The sequence below is a fragment of the Chanodichthys erythropterus genome, chromosome 9 (assembly GCF_024489055.1).
Source record: "Chanodichthys erythropterus isolate Z2021 chromosome 9, ASM2448905v1, whole genome shotgun sequence".
NCBI lineage: Eukaryota > Metazoa > Chordata > Actinopteri > Cypriniformes > Xenocyprididae > Chanodichthys > Chanodichthys erythropterus.
This window is the reverse complement of record NC_090229.1, coordinates 6,279,112-6,302,386: the sequence shown is the minus strand read 5'-3', so window position 1 is coordinate 6,302,386 and position 23,275 is coordinate 6,279,112. Positions and strand designations below refer to the sequence as shown.

Sequence of the window (23,275 nt, the reverse complement as noted above, 5' to 3'; positions counted from 1 at the left end):
ATAAAGTCAGAATTGTGAGATATAAAGTCAGAATTGTGAGATATAAAGTCAGAATTGTGAGATATAAAGTCAGAATTGTGAGATATAAAGTCAGAATTGTGTGATATAAAGTCAGAATTGTGTGATATAAAGTCAGAATTGTGAGATATAAAGTCAGAATTGTGAGATATAAAGTCAGAATTGTGAGATATAAAGTCAGAATTGTGAGATATAAAGTCAGAATTGTGAGATATAAAGTCAGAATTGTGAGATATAAAGTCAGAATTGTGAGATATAAAGTCAGAATTGTGAGATATAAAGTCAGAATTGTGTGATATAAAGTCAGAATTGTGAGATATAAAGTCAGAATTGTGAGATATAAAGTCAGAATTGTGAGATATAAAGTCAGAATTGTGAGATATAAAGTCAGAATTGTGAGATATAAAGTCAGAATTGCGAGTTATAAAGTCAGAATTGTGAGATATAAAGTCAGAATTCTGAGATATAAAGTCAGAATTGTGAGATATAAAGTCAGAATTGTGAGATATAAAGTCAGAATTCTGAGATATAAAGTCAGAATTGTGTGATATAAAGTCAGAATTCTGAGATATAAAGTCAGAATTGCGAGTTATAAAGTCAGAATTGTGAGATATAAAGTCAGAATTGTGAGATATAAAGTCAGAATTGTGAGATATAAAGTCAGAATTCTGAGATATAAAGTCAGAATTGTGTGATATAAAGTCAGAATTCTGAGATATAAAGTCAGAATTGTGTGATATAAAGTCAGAATTCTGAGATATAAAGTCAGAATTCTGACTTTTTTTCTTACAATTAACTGATGGTCAGTATCTCTGTCTGTAACAGTGCATCCAACTTTATAACTGACTTTATAACCTTTTTTTTGTGTGTGTTTTTTTTTTTTTTTTGTGGCGGAAACGGGCTTCCATAGTTACACCAATATCACATAAAAAAAAACCTTATGAAAAATAAATTAACATTAAATTGAACAGCCCATTTTTTCCTTCTTCTGAACTTTGACATTGGAAGTATTTTTTCACAGCTTTTGTATTTTTCATATTTACATTTTTAACGTTGAAAAAATCATTATAAAAATCATCAAATTATTTTTGTTTTTCTTTTTTCACAGTTTTGCTTTTTTCACAATGTGCGAAACCGAGTAAAGATATTTAATGAGACCTTATATATGCAATTGTTCTTCATTATTTGTGAATGTTTGGCACCATATTTTTAGAATAACCCTTAAAAGAGCCAATAACCTGTTTGGCAAAAACACTGTCTTGTCTCTTTTGTCTAGAATGTGCATGTGTATTATATGGAAGACTTGTGAGAAAATTTTTGCCTGATTGTATTGGTGATTTTGCACTGTGTTAGTGAAATGTACTGTAAGCATGGCAAAGTTTAGGACATGTTGACTTTTCCCCATTCAGATTTGTACTGTGTACTTTGTACAAGATGGCCACCAACTTACCTCAAAAAGGACAGTGTGGATTAAATTAGTATAGGTTTGAAACCCATTAGAAAAGAAAAGTTTCCTCTGAGCTGTGATTCCCTTTGCAGTGCGTGTAATATCTGGTCCGTATGTGTGATTTTCATACTTTTCCTTGACAGAAATAGGTTAACAGACATGCACAGGGACATTTTTTAGGTTTCCTGTCTGAAATTCAGATGCACAGAAATATTTCCAAGTGCTAGAAGATGGGGAAAATAATTACCTCAAGTGGGTAAAATGCTGCCATGTGGAGAATCAAGAAGATCAGGAAAATATTTAGTTCCACATGGGCTTTGTCTGTTAAAATGCACACTTAGAGTTCATCTTGCAATTTTAGCCTGTATACAGGTTGAAAGAATTAACTTGCTTGTGGCTCCGCACATCTTGTAGTGCAGTAGAAGTGTTTGTTGTACCAGTGGTTTAAAAGATGTTTGTTTAAACCTTTGTTTAGAGCGTTCTCTCAGACAACAGGGTCACGAGTGTTTACGCAATTTGTTTGGCTCCAAAAATTAGTTTCACAGAGAGTCAGAACGATCAGTAATTCCCTTAATGCACAGTTGAGCTTCTCGGGTTCCCCAGATATGAATTTTAGCTGTTATTATATTTCCCACCCCTGCAAAAGGGCTCTTGTGAGACCTTTCGGTTCAAGGTCAGTCCGAGTTAAACCACAAAATAGAGTCTATTCGGTCAGGAAAAAAACAAGGAATCCAGTAAATGGTATTATTGGAAGGCCAATGCAAACAAATAACATAGTTTTCTGAATCTGTGGTAAATGTGGGAATCTGTTTACTTAAAAAGACACAAAAAAACGATTATGAATCCGCATGTAGATTTGTAATAAACATGATTTGCACGATACTGAAACTCTTGCTAATTAACTGGCATTAAATTGCATAAAATAGAGTGTTTAATAAAGCTCAGGGGATTCAATGACCTTATCAGCATGACTCAGTCCGAGACAAAAACGACCACGCTCTCGTTCTGCAACCACATCTGTAGTAGCAGTGAAATCTAAAACACTGCGTTCAATAGGAAAGTTGTTCGTTTAATGTTACGGTGATCGATGCGACTCTATTTTTGCATGTATGGCATCTCACGGTGGAGCAAGCAGAGAGACATTTTGCACTCATAATGAAGTCACAGTTTAATCCGTGATAATGAAAAACAACAGGTTAATTGTTTTCCCAGTAAAGTAATTACATGCTATTTTCATCACAGAATCCACTGGATGCCCGCAGCAGAAAGATTTTATATAGATGCTGTGTGGTGGACACATACTGTATGGTATAATATCAAGTGGATTTTGCTGACAAATGTGGGTATTAGGATGAAGAATTTGCCCTTCGGACAGACATTCTTCCTTTTAAACCTTCCCTTGATGCTTCCAATGCAGTAGCGGCAGTGAAGAGAGAATCATTTTTATGCCTGGCTGAGTCTCAAGAACATCCACTGCATTAAAGTCAGTGTGATAATACTGCATGAATACAGTGACTTATAACATAGCACTATGGTAAACAGTTTACTATATTTTTATTGTGCATCCTCAATAGTTATAGGTTGTTCTAAAGGCTTAGAGAGTCAGTAAGCCACCACTGGCGAGAACACCCTAGCAACCGCATAGCAACAAGGCACTGAGTTTTGCATGTCGAACACTCAATTTTAGGGATAAAGCATTGATGATGCAAGGATTTTCAAATTGATCTGTTTATTATTTCTTAAATTGTTAAATTCTTCTTTGCAATATATCAGTACCATATCATTTAAAGATTTCATTTTTTTCTTGTTTATGCACTTCCTCTTTTTTATATTTAATTGCTTTCATATAACAGTGACTTGAGTTTCAGTTTTAGTTTTAGTTATTTTAGTACATCAGTTTAAAGGTGCCGTAGAACGTCTTTTCAAAAGATGTATGTAACAAAGTTCAATGTCAGGAAGGAAGAGGACAGGGTCAGCTTGACTACCGACTGCTTTATTTGGTTTTCAAAAATAACAAAACAGGTGTGCAGACAGGCACAAAACGGTCCAATACAAACATAAGCAACTCCAGCCAACAATTCCAGCATCCAGAGGGTAAGCAGTCAGTAGTCCTTCTCTCTCTCTCCCACTCCTGTTTCTCCTGGCGTTATATACTCTCTCCACGCCAATTACTGAAACAAGAAACAGGTGTTCGTCATTTGCATTTAACCCACTCACTCAACCGCTCGTCTCCTGCCTCTCTCTCCCGCTGCAGACTTCGCTGAACCACGCCCCCCTCGCCACATACCCCCACCGCCCGACTCAGGCCGGGGAGCCATCCGGCCTGCAGCCCCCCCCCCCCCCATTTCTGGAGAGGAAATCGGCCACAGCCATCTGAACACCCGGCCTGTGGACCACCTTGAACTTAAAAGGCTGTAAAGCTAGATACCAACGAGTGATCCGCGCGTTGGTATCCTTCATGCGGTGGAGCCACTGCAGGGGAGCGTGGTCCGAACAGAGGGTGAATTCCCGTCCCAGGAGATAATATCGGAGGGTGAGGACGGCCCATCTGATGGCAAGACACTCCTTTTCTATGGTGCTGTACTTAGTCTCTCTCTTTGAGAGCTTCCGACTAATGTACAGCACCGGCCGCTCCTCTCCCTCCACCTCCTGGGACAGGACCGCACCCAGCCCCCTGTCCGACGCGTCTGTCTGCAACAGAAATGGGAGAGAAAAATCAGGAGAGTGTAACAGCGGCCCGCCACATAAAGCAGCCTTCACTTGGGTAAAGGCCTGCTGGCACGGCTCCGTCCACTGGACCGTATCTGGCGCCTCCTTTTTAGTGAGATCAGTCAAAGGGCTGGTGAGGTCCGAATAATTAGGAACAAATCTCCTATAATATCCCGCCAGCCCCAGGAACTGCCACACCTCCTTTTTGGTCTTGGGGCGCGGACAGGTCGCAACTGCTGCAGTCTTATCAATTTGGGGACGCACCTGTCCATGTCCCAAGTGGAAGCCCAGATATCTTACTTCCACACGCCCAATTGCACACTTCTTCGGGTTGGCCGTGAGCCCAGCTCCTCTCAGCGATCTCAGGACGGCCCTTAAATGCTGCATATGCCGCTGCCAGTCATGACTAAATATAATTATGTCATCTAAATAGGCTGCAGCATACGCAGCATGGGGCCGTAGAATCCTATCCATGAGACGCTGAAAGGTAGCCGGTGCCCCGAACAGCCCGAACGGAAGAGTGACAAATTGGTGTAATCCGAACGGCGTTGTGAAAGCTGTTTTTTCTTTAGATAACGGCGACAAGGGGATCTGCCAATATCCCTTTGTTAAGTCCAGTGTCGAATAAAAACGAGCTGTACCGAGCCGATCAAGCAGTTCGTCCACCCGTGGCATTGGATACGCGTCGAATTTCGACACAGCATTCACCTTGCGATAATCCACACAGAACCGAACCGAGCCGTCCGTCTTAGGAACTAAAACTATCGGGCTCGCCCAGTTACTGCTGGATTCTTCTATTACCCCCATGTCAAGCATTGCCTCTAATTCTGTCTGAACCACTTTTTTCTTGTGCTCAGGCAAGCGATACGGCCGGCTGCGAACTACCACGCCCGGCTCTGTCTCGATATGGTGCTGAATCAGATTAGTACGGCCCGGTAGGGGAGAACACGTCCGCAAATTCTGCTTGTAATTTAGTGAGATCAGTGAGCTGGGAGGGCGAGAGATGATCTCCTCCCGGAGCCAGCGCAAGAGATTGAGGTTTGGAAATCGCCTCTGGCCCAAGATCATCCTCTCCACCAATCACCATCGCCAGCATCACTGCCTCTGCCTCATTCCATTTTTTGAGGAGATTGAGGTGATATATCTGACGTGCCCCCTCCTATCCGACCGTATTACCTCATAATCGAGATCTCCGATTTGCCGTGTGACCTCAAATGGTCCTTGCCACTTTGCCAATAATTTAGAGCTTGACGTAGGGAGCAATACAAGCACTTTCTCTCCCGGTGTAAATTTTCGTAAATTAGTCCCCCTGTTATACAGCCGGCTCTGTTTGTCCTGGGCTTGTAACAAATTCTCCGTTGACAGCCGCCCCAAAGTGTGAAGTTTTGTTCTCAAGTCCATGACATACTGAATTTCGTTCTTACTTTGAGATGGTCCGTCCTCCCAAGTTTCTCTTAGAACATCCAAAACCCCGCGGGGCTGGCGTCCATAGAGAAGCTCGAAGGGGGAAAACCCCGTGGAGGCTTGCGGGACCTCTCGCACAGCGAACAACAGGGGTTCTAACCATTTGTCCCAATTTTTGGCGTCCTCCTGAACGAATTTACGAATCATGGTTTTAAGCGTGCGATTAAAACGTTCGACCAGCCCGTCCGTTTGTGGGTGAAAGACGCTGGTACGGATCGTTTTAATGCCCAATAATTCATAAAGTTCGCGTAACGTACGTGACATAAACGCCGTGCCTTGATCGGTGAGGATTTCTTTTGGAATCCCCACCCGGGAGATTAAACTGAACAGTGCGTCCGCAACACTCTTAGCAGAAATGTTGCGGAGAGCCACTGCTTCAGGATATCGTGTTGCATAATCCACAATGACTAATGCAAAGCGATGTCCTCTAGATGATCGCTCTAATGGCCCGATGAGGTCCATACCAATTCTCTCGAAGGGGACCTGCATTAATGGAAGTGGGCGCAAAGGCGCTTTTGGGGTGGCCGGTGGATTCACCAGCTGACATTCACGACAAGACGCGCACCACCTGCGCACATTCTCATGAATGCCCGGCCAAAAAAATCGGGTCATGAGGCGATTTAGTGTTGTTGCCTGTCCTAAGTGTCCCGCCATAGGATTAGAATGAGCCGCCTGGAAAAGCATTTCCCGGCGGCTCTTTGGAACTAACAACTGGGTTGTATCTTCTTTTGTCTGGGTATCTTGGGTCACCCGATACAACCTATTTTTCACAACTGCAAAATATGGATAGGTAAGCGCGCGTCCAGGCTGGAGAGGCTGACCGTCGATGACTTGGACCTGTTCAAATGCACGTTTCAACGTCTCATCCTGAGACTGCTCCAGGGGAAAATCATCGCGCTCCGAGAGAATTATTCTCTCGATTTCACTCTGTTCCCCTGAAGCAGCACTCAGTGGTCCCCGATCAGTCTCTCCCGCCTGCACCCGCGCCTCCACATCCACCGCATTTTTTCCCCCAAGAGGCATCCGTGCATAAATAACCCAATAATTCAGAAAATGCTGGCCAATTTGTTCCCAGAATTAACGGATGCCGGAGGTGCGAATTAACTGCCACCTCAACACTATGTTTTTGTCCCCGGAATTGGATAATGACTGACACTACAGGATATTCCATTATATCCCCGTGCACACACCGCACCTTAACCACGCGGCTTGTATCCAATGCCCCGGATGAAATCAGGCTTTGATGGATCGAGGTTTGGTTACATCCTGAATCCACCAAAGCCTGATAGGTACCCCCTTGATACTCACAGGTATTTGGTACCAGCCAGCTTGACCGGGGGCAGCCTGCGGGGCGTCCGGGACCCGAACCATTGTCCCAACCTCCATCACCGGGCATTTATCTATGAAATGCTCCGGGTCCCCGCAACGCCAACAGGCCGGCCCAGACCTCCCCGCCGCCCCAGTGGCAGGGGGTGGGGTAAATGATTGGCGTGGAGAAAGCGGAGAAACAGGAGTGGGATCCCGTCCCGTGGAAACCAGTCCCGCCCTCCTGGGCGGGGCACGTGGAGTCCCGGACTGGCTCTGGTCAAACCCGCCCCGCCCCCGGGGCGGGACACGCGGATATCCAGGCGGCCGTGACCTGGGTAAAGGGACAGGATGAGAGAGAGGGACAGAAGATGGAGAGGGAGAGAGAGAAGCAGATGGGAGGGGTTCGCCGACCCCGGGGCACGCCACCATATGGTCCTCCGCGAGATGGATGGCCGAGTCCAGCGACGTGGGGCGGTGGCACTGGACCCACTCGGCTGTCTTCTTCGGTAGCCGAGTGATAAACTGCTCCAGCACCACTCGATCGACGATCTTCTCCACGTCGCTTCCCTCAGCCAACAGCCATTTGCGGCAGGAGTCCCGGAGCTGTTGGGCCATCACGAAGGGTCGGCCGGACTCAGCCAGCTCGAGCGAGCGGAAACGCTGTCGGTGTTCCTCAGGGCTCCGGCCGACCCGCTGGAGGATGGCCCTCTTCAGGTCGTCGAAGACCAGGAGATTCTGGACCGGAAGCTGCTGTGCCGCTATCTGGGACTCCCCGGAGAGCAGCGGGACCAGGCGCATCGGCCACTGGTCCCGCGGCCAGCCTGACAGCTCGGCCGTCTTTTCAAAAAGGTCCAGGAATGCCTCCGGGTCGTCCGCAGATCCCATTTTGTTGAATGGCAGGTGGGCGGGCACAGCGCGATGTTCCGTGGCTTCCGGTCGAACCTCCCGGTCAATCCAGCTCCGGAACCTCTCGCGGTCCTCCTGCTGGGCTTGGACGATGACTTGAAAAGATCTTTCCTGATCTCTCCGCAAGTCCAGCAGGGCCTGATGTTGTTCCTGTTGTAGGCCCGCGAGGCTGCTGATAATCTCCGCAAATGGCGTTCCGGAGGACGATTGCATGGCGGCGGCTTTCCTCTCCCTTCCCGGGTTTCGGCACCAGTGTAACAAAGTTCAATGTCAGGAAGGAAGAGGACAGGGTCAGCTTGACTACCGACTGCTTTATTTGGTTTTCAAAAATAACAAAACAGGTGTGCAGACAGGCACAAAACGGTCCAATACAAACATAAGCAACTCCAGCCAACAATTCCAGCATCCAGAGGGTAAGCAGTCAGTAGTCCTTCTCTCTCTCTCCCACTCCTGTTTCTCCTGGCGTTATATACTCTCTCCACGCCAATTACTGAAACAAGAAACAGGTGTTCGTCATTTGCATTTAACCCACTCACTCAACCGCTCGTCTCCTGCCTCTCTCTCCCGCTGCAGACTTCGCTGAACCACGCCCCCCTCGCCACAATGTAATATAAGTCTAAGGTGTCCCCTGAATGTGTCTGTGAAGTTTCAGCTCAAAATACCCCATAGAGTTTTTTTAATACATTTTTTTAACTGCCTATTTTGAGGCATCATTAACTATACACCGATTCAGGCTGCGGCTCCTTTAAATCTCGCGCTCCCCACCCCCCCGAGCTCTTGACTATAAGTGCAGTTATACAGTGCAATAAAGTTCACATAGCTAATATAACCCTCAAATGGATCTTTACAAGATGTTCGTCATTCATGCTGCATGCATGGATTGGATTATGTGAGTATTGTATTTATTTGGATGTTTACATTTGATTCTGAATGAGTTTGAGGCTGTGCTCCGTGGCTAACAGCTAATTCTACACTGTTGGAATGATTTATAAAGAATGAAGTTGTGTTTATGCATTATACAGACTGCAATTGTTTAATAATGAAAATAGCGACGGCTCTTGTCTCCGCGAATACAGTAATAAATGATGGTAACTTTAACCACATTTAACAGTAAATTAGCAACATGCTAACGAAACATTTAGAAAGACAATTTACAAATATCACTAAAAATATAATGTAATCATGGATCATGTCAGTTATTATTGCTCCATCTGCCATTTTTCACTGTTGTTCTTGTTTGCTTACCTAGTCTGATGATTCAGCTGTGCACAGATCCAGATGTCCTGCCCTTGTGTAATGCCTTGAACATGGGTTGGCATATGCAAATATTGGGGGCGTACATATTAATGATCCCGATTGTTACGCAACAGTCAGTATTATGTTGAGATTCGCCCGTTCTTCGGAGGTCTTTTAAACAAATGAGATTTATATAAGAAGGAGGAAACAATGGAGTTTGAGACTTACTGTATGTCATTTCCATGTACTGAACTCTTGTTATTAAACTATGCTGAGGTAAATTCAATTTTTGATTCTAGGGCACCTTTAAACAACATTAAAATGAGAAATGTTGCTTTGGCAACTAGCTAAATTAAAATACATTCAAGATATTTTATCAGAACCTTTGCATTTAATATGACTAAGAAAAAACTGTTATTTATTTTTGTTATTTATACTGTTTTTATTTCTATGTTCAGTTTGTGGAAATGAGTTGAATTAGGAGGAGTTGAATTATACACAGCCTCAATCAGAAGTTCTGGAAGCTCGTAATTCATGATCAGTAAACTCTGAAGAGACTCACGTGAATTCATAGAGGAGAGAAGACAGTCAGTTGAGTTTGTGCTTGTATATTGTTGTCTTTTACTGCATATGATAATTCATACTCAGAAAGAAGAACTGAAATGACATTTATTACAAGATGATTAGTTAAAACATTTCAAAATGCACCTGCAAACTATGTCTCCAGTTATGAATTTTGTCATTGAAGATTTCTTAAAAATACTGTGCAAAAATCTTATCTCGTTCTCATAAACCCAATCTCGTGTCTCGTCTCATGAGCTAAGTGTCTTGTGACACCCCTAATAATATTACAATAAACTAAGGTGGCTACACGTATTATGCGGTAAAATGTCAAAATAACTCCAATATCATAAACCAGATTTGTGTATGTGTGGGGAGTAAAGTAAGCATCATCTGCAGTGACATCACAACCGTGTTGCATTGTGGTCTATGGATCTGTCTGACTCTTTCACTCCCTTGGTCTGTCCAAATAAACTTCCCTCGCCCACTTGATGAGATTGAACGCATTTCAAAATGGCGGCTAGGATTCCCCTGAGGGGAAAAGCTTAGGGAAGTTTGCGAGTGTATGTCTAAAAGTGGAGTTAAACGCAGCCTACGTTGGCAATGACGGAACTTGTGACCATAGTTGGCTAACAATGCTTTTGGGAAACGCACCCCTGGATGTTTTTATCACCTGTAGCCGAGTCTGTTTCAGGGTTTGTTAGTTCATTTAGAGACTCCTAGAGACTTGTGCTCTGTGCCGTCTATTTCCAGTCAAACCTTGTCAGACAACATGAGTTGCGTGACCAAAGCACTGCTTGTATTTCAGGGAGTACACGGCCATATACCGTGACGTGTGCATAAGCCCTCGGTCAATCTTTAACATCGAATTCATCTCTGAAATTCTCACATGGCATAAACTTTCTATTTTCTCTGATCATTTGCCCTGACAAGGAACCATGGGAAATGAGACGGGAGGTACCAAACTGCTCAGGCTGAAAAAATGAAATTGAAAACGGGCTCAGTCATCCTGTATTTTTGGAAGCATTTGCACAGTAGATGCATAAATGGAGTAAAATTCAGTTGGGATCCGTGAGGCTTTAATAAATAATGGGCATCAGTTTCTGCTGTGGTTAATATTACATTAGAGCTAATATCAAAGAGCAGCGGGCTTGACATTAAGAAAAGCACAGGCAAACGTTTTTATGTCTACAAGTTTTTGAGAGCACTCGGTTCATTCTCAGTGACATTTGTGTCACCATGGCTTATATTCAGATATAATGAACAGGGAGCTAAAATAAGTCACATTATTTGATTTAACTTCAGTATTACAAAAATTGTGAATTTTTAAAATACAATTATTTTTAAATGCTTGTTATTGGAATATCAGCCACTTTGCATCTTTACATTCATTTTAATGGGCTACATATAGAATTAAATATTTTTTATTATAGTTTTAGGAAATTATTTTATTTTAAACTTTATTTTAATCAGGGTTATTATCGTTAACTAAAACTAAAACCATAAAAAAAAATTCAATAATTTTATAAAAATTAACTGAAATAAAATGAAAATTAAGGCAACATTTCAGGTTTTCGTTTAGTTTAATTTTAAGTACTAAAATAACTAAAATTAAACTAAAACTTAATAAAAACTATACAGACATTTTAAAAAATGACAAAACACAACAAAATTACAACTCAATTAAAATACAAAAAAAATTGAAAATGTAAAAAAATAAATATTTAAAAAAGTCTATCAATGATACTAAAATAAAATGACACTTCCACTTTTTCTGACATTTCTACTTCTAATCTTTCAAACTTCATATTAATCATATAATTCATACTTATATTTGAGGATGTGAGATCATAAAAGTATTTTAACTAGATGGTCTGAATAGACAAGGTATTCTTACACTTGATTAGTATTTCATTATGATTATGTGTAAATTGGCCGTATTATAAGTGCATTTTATATAATAATCTATGGAAAAAACAAATCATAGTGAAAATTTGATAAACTTTTTTTCTTGGCCCAAAGTACAAAAATATTGATTGACTATTGTGGTGTGGTGTGGTGTAGTGACATACACATTCATAAGGCTGTTATTAATTATTTTTGCACTGACCTTCAACCCTTTAACATTTTGAAACTGAATAAAAACACCAGAACAGGGTTCCCACTCTTTTTCAGCGATCAATTTCCAGGACATTTTCAATTTTACAACAATGGGAATAAAAGTACCTAAGAGGATTAGGGCCAAGCAATAAAAAAAATAAATAAAACCATCTCGAGATTAAAGCTGTTAAATTTCGAGAAAAAAAAATCGTTAAATTTCGAGAAAAAAAGTCGAGATAAAATGTTGAGAATAAACTCATTAAATTATGAGAAAAAAGTCGTAATTTAACTAATTTGTTCTCGTAATTTAACGACTTTTTTCTCATAATTTAATGAGTTTATTCTTAACATTTTTTCTCGACTTTTTTCTCGTAATTTAACAAAATTTTTCTCATAATTTAACAAATTTGTTCTCGTAATTAAACAACTTTTTTCTCGTAGTTTAATGACTTTATTCTCAACATTTTATCTCGACTTTTTTTCTCGATATTTAACAGCTTTAATCTCGAGATGGTTTTATTTTTTTATTATTGCTTGGCCCTAATCCTCTTCCGTATAAAAGACTGGGATTACGCCTTAAAGGAACACTCCACTTTTTTTGAAAATAGGCTCATTTTCCAACTCCCCTAGAGTTAAACAGTTGAGTTTTACCGTTTTCGAATCCATTCAGCCGATCTTTGGTTCTGGCGGTACCACTTTTAGCATAGCTTAGCATAGTTCATTGAATCTGATTAGACCGTTAGCATCGCGCAAATGACCAAAGAGTTTTGATATTTTTCTTATATATTTTATTTAAAACTTGACTCTTCTGTAGTTAAATCGTGTACTAAGACCGACGGAAAATAAAAAGTTGTGATTTTCTAGGCTGATATGGCTAGGAACTATACTCTCATTCAGGCGTAATAATCAAGGGACTTTGCTGGCGTATCATGGCTGCAGCAGTGCAATGATATTACGCAGCGCCCGTGAGTCACTTTTAAGCGTGATGCTAATGGTCTAATCACATTCAATGAACTATGCTAAGCTATGCTAAAACTGGTACCGCCAGAACCGGAGATCGGCTGAATTCGAAAACGGTAAAACTCAACTGTTTAACTCTAGGGGAGTTGGAAAATGAGCCTATTTTTAAAAAAAACGGAGTGTTCCTTTAAAGTAATATATTGTTCTCTAAGTCTTTAAAAGGTGTATTGCCATGACTTAACTATAAGTTTTTAATATGAGCTCTTAATCATACATTATGACTATGGAATGTTTCCGTTAAAAAAAAAAAGGTAATTGCAACTTTGAGCTCATGATTCTCATTTGCTCTGACATGCACTGTGAGCTGTAAGGTCTTATATAGACAGGTGTGTGGCTTTCCTAATCAAGTGCAATCAGTATAATCAAACACAGCTGGACTTAAATGAAGGTGTAGAACCATCTCAAGGATGATCAGAAGAAATGGACAGCACCTGAGTTAAATATATGAGTGTCACAGCAAAGGGTCTGAATACTTAGGACCATGTGATATTTCAGTTTTTCTTTTTTAATAAATCTGCAAAAATGTCAACAATTCTGTGTTTTTCTGTCAATATGGGGTGCTGTGTGTACATTAATGAGAAAAAAAAAAGAACTTTAGAAAATGGCTGCAATATAACAAAGAGTGACAAATTTAAGGGGTCTGAATACTTTCCTTACCCACTGTATGTGTTTTATGTTTTGTATCATATTTGATACATCAGGCTTTTATGACTCATATAATATAGTGAGAATATGGAGCTCAAACTCAGAGGAAAAAACACCTCAGTGTTATTCAGAGACTCAAACTGCACAATTTGGTTCAGATGCTGATATTTACCAAAAAAGTAAGATGAAATTTTGATTGTAATGTAAATCAGTGAGATCTTTATAACAGTATATCAGACTACTGACATAAAATGCATATAAATATCAGTCATCACACTATATCTGCCAATAATATGTCTTAGTAAGATTATATAAATGCTTAGATTTATGATCAAAACTCTGTAGTTTTAAAACATATAATGCAATGCGATACAATGATGATTGAGAGATGAACAAATAAACCTTCCTCAAAAGCCTGATGATCATATTTATACTGGCATTTAACATGATTTTTCTGAAAAAATGGTGTATGGATAATCAAGTAAAAGTTGCTTCAGTCCAGTAAGTGTTCATGGATCATATTTGATACTAAAAATAATTTGGGCCTGATGATTTCAGTCCATCAATCATCATTTCAAATGATAATTACTGGGAAAATGTCCAGACACAAATGTCACAGTTTCCTCAGAATGTCCCAGTCGCTGTATTGCAACATTCGGCCGTGTCAACATGATATGCCCGGCGGCCCTTTCTAATGATGACTAACAGAGGCGTTCCAGCAGTCAAGGACAGCGCTGTTATGCATATGCAATGTGATGCTTCAGCAAGACCTGGTGGCTTGATTTAACGCCAGATGTACGATTGTTTATTTCCGTCCTCTACGCCTCGTAAAGGGCTTTAAACCACACCTCAGTGCACTGAGGACATAACTTTTGATGGAATCTGACCTGATAAACAGTCACTTTCATTGCTCAGGCTTTTTACGAGAGCCTTTATCCCCAGTCGCACAGAAAGTCTCAGGGTTTGACTCAAGGAAACACACTTTCCCAGTAGAAAGCGTTTGCGTTGCAGTCATTATCATTATAGGCTTAGATGAAATCGCTTTTGTTTTCTCATTTTGACTTCCTTCAATTTGACGCATCATTTAGTCAGATCCACTATTTATATTTCTGCACACATCACTCGAGATAGATGGTAGAACATCAGTCATTTAATGTTTCCATTTTTATATTCTATCTTTGGGTCTGTCTGTCTGTCTGTCTATCTATCTATCTATCTATCTATCTATCTATCTATCTATCTATCTATCTATCTATCTATCTATCTATCTATCTATCTATCTATCTATCTATCTATCTATCTATCTATCTATCTATCTATCTATCTATCTATCTATCTATCTTTGGGGCTAAATCACCTCAAAAATTGATCATTTATTTATTTTTAATTTTTTAATCTTTTTTTACAAACATGATGCAAAGATATGTTTAATTGTTATGAAAATAATGTCAAATATGTACATTTCACTCCAGATTACATTTCATTTGCAAAATAAAGAAACTGATTTTTAATAAGAAAATCCCCCTATAAATGTTAATGGTCCTAAAAAATATATACTTAGTGTTCTTTATGCAAAATAAATCATCTTTTAATTTTGGGGTCAAATATGATATATAAACTAAAATGTAGATATAGATGAAGAAACCTCAGTTTAACCTCTTCCTCTGGTTTAGCCTGCAGATAGTAATGATTAAAGTGTGGCATTTGGAGACTATTCCCACTGTCAGTCTCTGGCTCTCCTTCATCTTCTGCCCTGCCTGTGTAAAAGCCCCTCTAGACTCGCTCTTAAAGTGTGTTACGAGACGCTCCAGCTTTTAACTCTGAAGACAGATGCTGCATCTCAAGGCCAGGTGGTTTTGCTAGACACTTTATTTCTTTAAATGGTACGGTCAACGCGGTATTAGAAAAATCCAGTGGGTGTGTGAACGGTTAAATATACAACCATGTGATTCTCTTTTCTGTGCCTGCGTCCTTTATAATGCCGAACAATTCCTTTCCTCTGAAGGGTCCTTCTCTGATCAAATTGAGCCGGATTTATGACGGCAATTTGAATAAAACTATTAACCTTGATTAACGGAGGAACGTTCCAGCGTGAGATCAGATCAGATGCTATAAAAAGACTTGGCCGGCATTGTGATGCATGACGTAGTTATCTGTCCTGTCACACAGAGGCAGCGGCGGAGAGAATGATGCTTTCTGAAGCATTCACACGTTTTTCTCTTTTCCAGATATAACCTTTTTCATTTTCTGCTCCTTAATTTCAGGTCCCATTAATCTTCCCCATCTGAGGGAATGAAACCATCAAGAGCCTTACTTTATTTATTGATTGGTTACACATTATTATCTGAATCCAGATGAATTTTACTGGTTGTGGTCACATGCACATCTTAATGTGTAGAGATATGGAAACACCTGAAACTGTTCTTTTATCAGGGAACTGGTTTCACTTTGCATGGAAACTCATCTATCTGCTTGTTTTGTTAGTTTGTTTTACATTTTTCCTTCAGTGCACATTATGGAAATCTGATTTTCATAATATTTCCTTTTCAGCTGATGTTCAATAAAATAAAATTAAATTCACATTATTTTTATAGCACTTATCACAATATAATGTTTCATGTGTCTACATTACATTTTTAGAGTGATCGGTTATCAGAGTTGTGTCCAAGTAATGTTTTTCAGAAATATATGTTATCATATATGATTACAGGTGGTCACTTTTTACCACACAATCTATTCCCGATCAATAAATATTGGTGATATGTATCACTCAGAAATATGTCAGATTATGAAAGTTTGGGTTGACTTAAAATGATTTTGATGGTTTTCAGTGTTTTATTGTTCATATATCAAACTACTGTTCAAAAGTTTGGGGTTAGTAAGATTTCTTAAAAGGAAATAAACACTTTTATTCAGCAAGGATGCATTAAACTGATCAAAAGTGACAGAAAAGACATAAAAGGATTAGTTCAGTTCAGAATTCAAATTTCCTGATAATTTACTCACTCCCATGTCATCCAAGATGTTTGTGTCTTTCTTTCTTCAGGTGAAAATAAATTAAGGTTTTTGAGGAAAACATTCCAGGATTTTTCTCCATATAGTGGACTTCACTGGGGTTCAACGGGTTGAAGGTCCAAATGTCAGTTTCAGTGCAGCTTCAAAGTGCTACGATCCCAGACGAGGAATAAGAGTCGTATCTAGAGAAACGATTGGTCATTTTCTAAAAAAAGAAAAATTATATACTTTTTAACCACAAATGCTCATCTTGCACTGCTCTGCGATGCTCCACACATTATGTAATCACGTTGGAAAGGTCACGCGTGACGTAGGCAGAAGTACTGATCCAGTGTTTACAAAGCAATCAGTCAAAGACTAAGTGAAATGGCCTTTACAAAAAAAAGGTAAAACAACGATGTTGTATGATTTTGTAGTTGGAAGAGAAAATTAGAAGGTTTTTTTACCCTACCGCGGTACTTCCGCCTACGTCACATGTGACCTTTCCAACGAGATTATTTAATCGCAGAGCAGTGCAAAGCGAGCATTTGTGGTTAAAAACTATATACAATTGTTTTGTTTTTTAAAATGACCGATGGTTTCTCTAGATAAGACTCTTATTCCTCGTCTGGGATCATGTAGAGCTCTTTGAAGCTGCACTGAAACTGACATTTGGACCTTCAACCCGTTGAACCCCAGTGAAGTCCACTATATGGAGAAGAATCCTGGAATATTTTCATCAAAAACCTTCATTTCTTTTCGACTGAAGAAAGAAAGACATAAACATCTTAGATGACATGGAGGTGAGTAAATGATCAGGAAATTTGAATTCTGAACTAAACTAATCCTTAATTTTATTAACTTTCTATTTATCAAAGAATCCTGATGAAAATGTGTCAAAGTTTCCAAAAAGATATTTAAAGTGTTAGTTCACCCAAAAATGAAAATTCTGTCATTAATTGCTCACCCTCATGTCGTTCCAAACCCGTAAGTCCTGGATAAGATATTTTTGATGAAATCTGAGAGGTTTCTGGACCAGCAACATCACTGCTACTTTAAACGCCAGGAAGGTATTAAAGAGTCCATGTGACTACAGTGGTTCAACCTTAAAGTTATGAAGCTATAAGAATACTTTTTATGCGCAAAAACAAAAATAACAACTTTATTCAACAAATTCTTCTCTTCCCTGAACTATCCCTTTAAGCAGCACAACTGTTTTTAACATTGATAATAATAAAAATGTTTCTTGAGCAGTAAATCATCATATTAGAATGATTTCTAAAGGATTATGCGACACTGAATACTGGAGTAATGATGCTGAAAATTTATCAAAGTATTCTGATAAACTCATTAATGATGACTGAAAATAAGAAGTAAACATTTTATGATGGCAAACTAGTAAAATTCCTTACACTTTTTGTCTGTCTAGGTTCCATCTTCCCAACGTACAGACCCTCGGACACAGTCTTCAAGATAACGTTTTGGCTGGGCTATTTCAACAGCTGCATAAACCCCATCATCTACCCCTGCTCCAGTCAGGAGTTTAAGAAAGCCTTCCTGAGCGTGTTGGGCGCACGCTGCCTCCGCAAGAGAGCCACGCCGTCCCACCAGCTGTACCAGAGCCACAGTCCGCGGCACGGCCAGTCTCAGATCCTCGGCCTGACGAGCCGTGACAATCCGTCCCGCCTGAGCCCATCCTCTTCCATAGTGCTTTCCCGCAGCCCTTCCTCCAGGGACGGCCGGGACTGGCAGGCCCCTTCCCGGACCTCGTCGGTGGGGACGACCGGGGTCAGCACCGGGGTGAGCGTGGGAGCGAAAGTGGCGGGAATGTGTGGTAAGAACCTGCTGAGGACGTGCTGCTGCGTGATAATGGATTCGCCGCAGCCCGAGCCACCCGCGCACAACTCGCTTCCCGTCATCAAAATCCATCAGCTCTCGCTGTGTGAGGACGGGGATGCGGTGTGAATGAGCAGCACACTGGGGAAATCACTCTAAGGAGACTCATGCTGGCTGTGATGCCACTTTGCCACTTGAGTCTCAGACTCGAGAACACAAACTGATGAACAAAAACCAGACTCTCTGAACGATCTGCGCTGGGAACATTGAAAGCTGCTGCAAAGCTGTTGATGCTTTTTAAAGGCACAGTTTACCACAGTCTTTATTTACTCACCCTCATGTTGTTCTAAACCTGTCGAATGACAGTCGATGAGTTGAAACGAATGAGATTTTGCAGCTTCAATGGAGGGAAATGCATAATGTCTTAACCCTGTAAAGCCTGATGATGAGATAATAGTCAGAAAAATCTAATTTTTGAAATAGAACAGTTTATTTAGCAAAATCTAAAAAAAAAAAGGTTTGCATATGTGTTTTATGTTTTGTATCATATTTGATACATCAGGCTTTTATGGTACATACTGAGAATTATTGAGCTCATAATTGAGGAGGAAAAAAGCAAAAATATTCAATGATGATATTTATATGACCACAAAGTAAGATGAAATTCTGATGCTTGTAATGTAAATCAGTGAGATCTTTATAACAGTAATCAGACTACTGACATAAAATGCATATAAGTATCAGTCATCACTCTAAAGGCCCTATCATACACCTGGTGCAATGTGACGGCAAGAAGGTTTTTTGCTAGTTTTTTTTTTTGCTAGCCCAACGCAGTTATTATTTTCATGTCCAGCACCCACGTTGTTTAAATAGCGCCCATTTGTTCACTCATGGGTGTGCTGGTCTGAAAACGAGGTGTGTCCAGATGCATTGTTGGCGTGTTGCTTTTTTGAGGCAACTGAAAACAACTGCACCATTGACCAACAAAAACCCGGTCTAAAGTCAATGGCGCAGTATTTTTTTGTTATTTAAAAAGCCTATTAGTAATACGCGCCTATAGGCGAGTGCACAACACGCATACACTCTGCTTATCACACACACAGCACCACACAAAAATGATTAAAAATAAAAGGATTACAATGTAAAAGATTATTATTGCGTACATAAAGATAAAAATGCCTACATGTCATAATGGATTTATCAGAATTACCTATTTGCAGTAATGTCGAATGATATTGGCTAATTATTTGACCAATCGTGGCAATACACACATGCAAGCGCACCTGGTTTTTAAAGGGAATGGGAGATGAGACTCTGATTGGTTTATTGCATGTTATGCTTAAAACTCACCCATGATCCATTAAGAGACTAGGTACAACCATTTTGGACCATACGTGTGTCGCAAACATTTTTTCTGTCATTAAACTAGGAAAAGTAGATTCATTCGCTTCAGACCATGCGCTTAGATCATTAAAATAGTGCCCCTATATCTGTAAGATGATATTTAAATGCTTAGTTTTGTGATTAAAGCTCTGTAGTTTTAAAACATATAATGCAATGCAATACAATGATGATTGAGAGATGAACAAATAAACCTTCCTCAAAAGCCTGATGAATCATATTTGATACTCACATTTGAACATGATTTTTCTGATGTATGGATAATAAAATAATCCAAGGCTGCTTCAGCCCAGTAACAATACTAACAATATTAAAGTTATTTTTACATTTACTTTATAAAAAAATCAGTAAAGATTTCACAGCAAAATACATGTGAACCACAAGCTGAATGTGGATGATTTATACTAAAAGGCATTTTTCTTGCTAAAAAACTATCAATCAGACAACAGAAGCCCGTACAGACTGTGTGCAACAGGTTTTTCAGCAAAGTTTTGATCATGTTGATAATAAAGAGGCCTTAGAAATTCTTTCACATATCAAATATGATACAGTAGCCTTTACAGGGTTAAACTCAGTCTGTTCCTCACACAAAGCTATCATGTTCTTCTAAGATGTTGAATATATAACGCACAAGTCTTACTGACTATTTTATGCTGCTTTTACGTTTTTTTTTTTTTTTTTTTGGCTTTTTGTGACCAACATGGGCACATTGTTTTATGTTTTTAGGTTTGGAATGACATGAGCATGAACAAATACTGAGAGAAATGTCATATTTGAATGAACTATTCCTTTAAAAGGAGGCAGTGCACATGTTTGTTTGCTTGGAAATTATGGTGGACATCATTCTGCATGGATCTGTGATGATAAAAACCAGCAATTTTATTATTAAATTTATTATTATTATTGCTGACTGCAGTTATTTTAACAATGTCTGATAAGTGTTTCTATACAGGGCTTGGCATAAATTTTTTTCTCACCAGCCACTGTGGCTAGTGGATTTCCAAAGTTACAAGCCACACAGCATTTTCACTGGCCACAATTTTGACATTAATACCATGGGGGAAAACTACCATGTAGATATTTTTAATATGATCTCAGAATTTGGCAGCAAGTGTATTAGGCTGCTGTCACTTTAAGACCTGAGGCACAGATCCATTATAATGTTACAAATGCATTTTCTTTCTCAACTGTTTACGTTCACTTAAAATTGTGTTTATGTGAACAGTCGCCAAGGCCAGCATTTTGACATTATTTTGTGTGTTTGTGCACAATAAGCAGTGAAAAAGAACTCAATTTAGTACTGAGAACCCGTCTTATTTGCACACACTTTGAGTACAAAATCTGCGGGAATGAGTAAAATTATGCCACGCCAAAATTCAAGCACTGTAACACCAACAATATTCATCCAGAGCAAATGAAACAAGTGAGTGAGGGGAGGCGGGTTTGTGTGTCGACTCACTGAGATGAGAGAGAAAGAAAGCACAGCTGGTATCTATTCTGCGGAAAATTATTATTGGAAGTGTTTCAGATATTTCAGTATCGAAATGTACTGAAAAAACAATATTTTTATCAACATGCCCGTTTTAAAAGACTACAATTGAAAAATGTATAATATATATTTGTAAAATTCAATCTGCCGAAGTGGCTAGTAGAAGTGACTGCGTTATGCGCCACTGCTGAAATCCACCCGTATTTGGCGGGTGTTAATGTCAAGCCCTGTTTCTATATATAAAAAAGAAAAGAATATTATATTCTAATTTTGACTGTTCACTTTCCAGTTCAGTTTACTTTCATGTTTGTTCAGTTTTCTGAAATTGCACTACAGTTAATGGCCGTGGGTTGTTTGCATTGAGTATAATCATAAAGACTTTCCATTACAGAAAACCCATGTGATGCACAGAAACCTTTGTGAACAGAGAATGGATCTTATTGGTATTCCTGCATGGTCGCCTTATTATCTGTACAACCCTGCTACTGTATGTCAAAGATGAGCATCAGATATGGCTTTCACCCTGGGATCAACAGTCACCCTTCCCATCATTTGTGTTTCCATTACTGTGATCTGGGAAACGCACAAATGTCCATGTGATATTGATACTTGACCTTGATCGTAATGAATATGTGATGATGACCTCAAAATGACCAACTTGTGTTGCTTAAATGCCTTATAACAAGCGGCACTTCTTTTACTGTGTTTGTTTCTCAAATGAAAGAAAATCATGTGATACCAATATGGATAATGTCCAATAAAACATACTGTATCATAAGTGTTCTAGGAATAGTTCTGATAAAGCGTCCCACTTAGCAAAGCTTCCGATACAACCCACCATGAGAATTTCATCATGGTTTCTATGACATTCCAGCAGCGGTCACATTCCCCTAGTGACGGACGGCTACTCACAATTACATGGAAATGTGTCATGCTGTATCCATCACGGATGAGAAATGAAATAAAAACTGTGTTTGCTTTTAATATTTTGCGGTTTCTTGTGAAAGTAGACAAGAAATGAGATGGGGATGTTCGGGAAACGATACAGTCTGGGTTCAAACCTGGATCTCATGGGATGCTACAACCCTTATACATCAAGAACATATGACTGTACTTTTGTTTCTTACAAGATGCCATTTTTCCCTTAAGTCCACTTATAATTTTAACAAGGATGTGAATTTTCCATGTTTATACCATTTTTTTTTTTTCTGAGTCACTTATAATGAGCTTTTGAAAATGCAACACATACCAACCATCTTCCCAAATTTGTATTGAAAATTGTTTATAAATCTGTTGTCAGCAAAAGTCTCACAGCAGTTTTCTGCCAAAATAAAAGCTGCAAAGAAATTAAGGCAACCATAAATAGTAGTATTGTAATTTTACTGTTGTTCTGTGAAATAAAATGTATTATTTAATATTATTAATATTTTTTCCATTTAATTTGCTTTGTGAATTTAATTTTAATTGAAATAATTCAATTAATAAATAAAAATAATAATTACTTGTATTATTATTAAACTAATTAATTATTAAATTAAATACTAATTTAATAATTAAATTAAGTTTATAACTAAATACTATTATTATTAAAATACTAAAAGACTATAAAGATTTATTTTTAAAATGTACATAAAAATATTTTGAATATTATTATTATTTTTAATATTGTACACTCTAAAAAACGCTGGGTTAAAATCAACCCAAGTTGGGTTGAAAATGGACAAACCCAGCGGTTGGGTTAAATGTTTGGTCAACCTGCTGGGCAGTTTTATTTAACCCAACTATTGTGGCTGGCTTAAAATGAACCCAAAATAGGTTGGAGATTAAAAATCAGACACATAATTACTAGAGCCAACAATAATAATCAAAAGGTGAACATTTATTAATAAGCAATTTAATAAATGTTTATTGTTTAATTATTATTCATTAAACTTATTAATAAATGTTCATTAAACATATTAATAAATATTAATTTCCAACATTTTTTTGGTTATTTTAAGTGAGCAGTATAGTCATTTTTAAACAATAGTTGAGTTAAATAAAACTACCCAAACATTTAACCCAACAACTGGGTTTGTCCATTTTCAACCCAACTTGGGTTGTTTTAACTCCAACATTTTTTAGTGTGTAGTAGTTAGCAG

At 38.9% G+C, this 23,275-nt stretch overlaps 2 protein-coding genes across 2 annotated transcripts in view; one reads left to right on the top strand and one right to left on the bottom strand.

Moving 5' to 3' along the window:
- The window catches only part of adra1aa (adrenoceptor alpha 1Aa), a 37,710-nt gene extending 15,360 nt beyond the window's left edge, over positions 1 to 22,350 (top strand). Inside the window, exon 3 of the mRNA XM_067394344.1 lies at positions 17,838 to 22,350. Coding sequence (XP_067250445.1) covers positions 17,838 to 18,373 — 536 coding nt within the window. The 3' untranslated portion in view covers positions 18,374 to 22,350. The remainder of the gene's footprint in view (positions 1 to 17,837) is intronic.
- Positions 3,609 to 8,200, bottom strand: LOC137026822 (zinc finger and SCAN domain-containing protein 1-like). Its single transcript, XM_067394346.1, has 2 exons — positions 6,947 to 8,200; positions 3,609 to 3,636 (listed from the first exon to the last, which is right to left on the bottom strand). Exons 1-2 carry the CDS (start codon positions 8,063 to 8,065, stop codon positions 3,634 to 3,636), a joined length of 1,122 nt encoding a protein of 373 aa, XP_067250447.1. The 5' UTR covers positions 8,066 to 8,200; the 3' UTR covers positions 3,609 to 3,633.
- Positions 22,351 to 23,275: the final 925 nt, after the last annotated feature.

Bases quoted from the DNA above. Each gene is read 5' to 3' on its own strand.
- LOC137026822 (XM_067394346.1), bottom strand. From the start codon at position 8,065: ATGCAATCGTCCTCCGGAACGCCATTTGCGGAGATTATCAGCAGCCTC.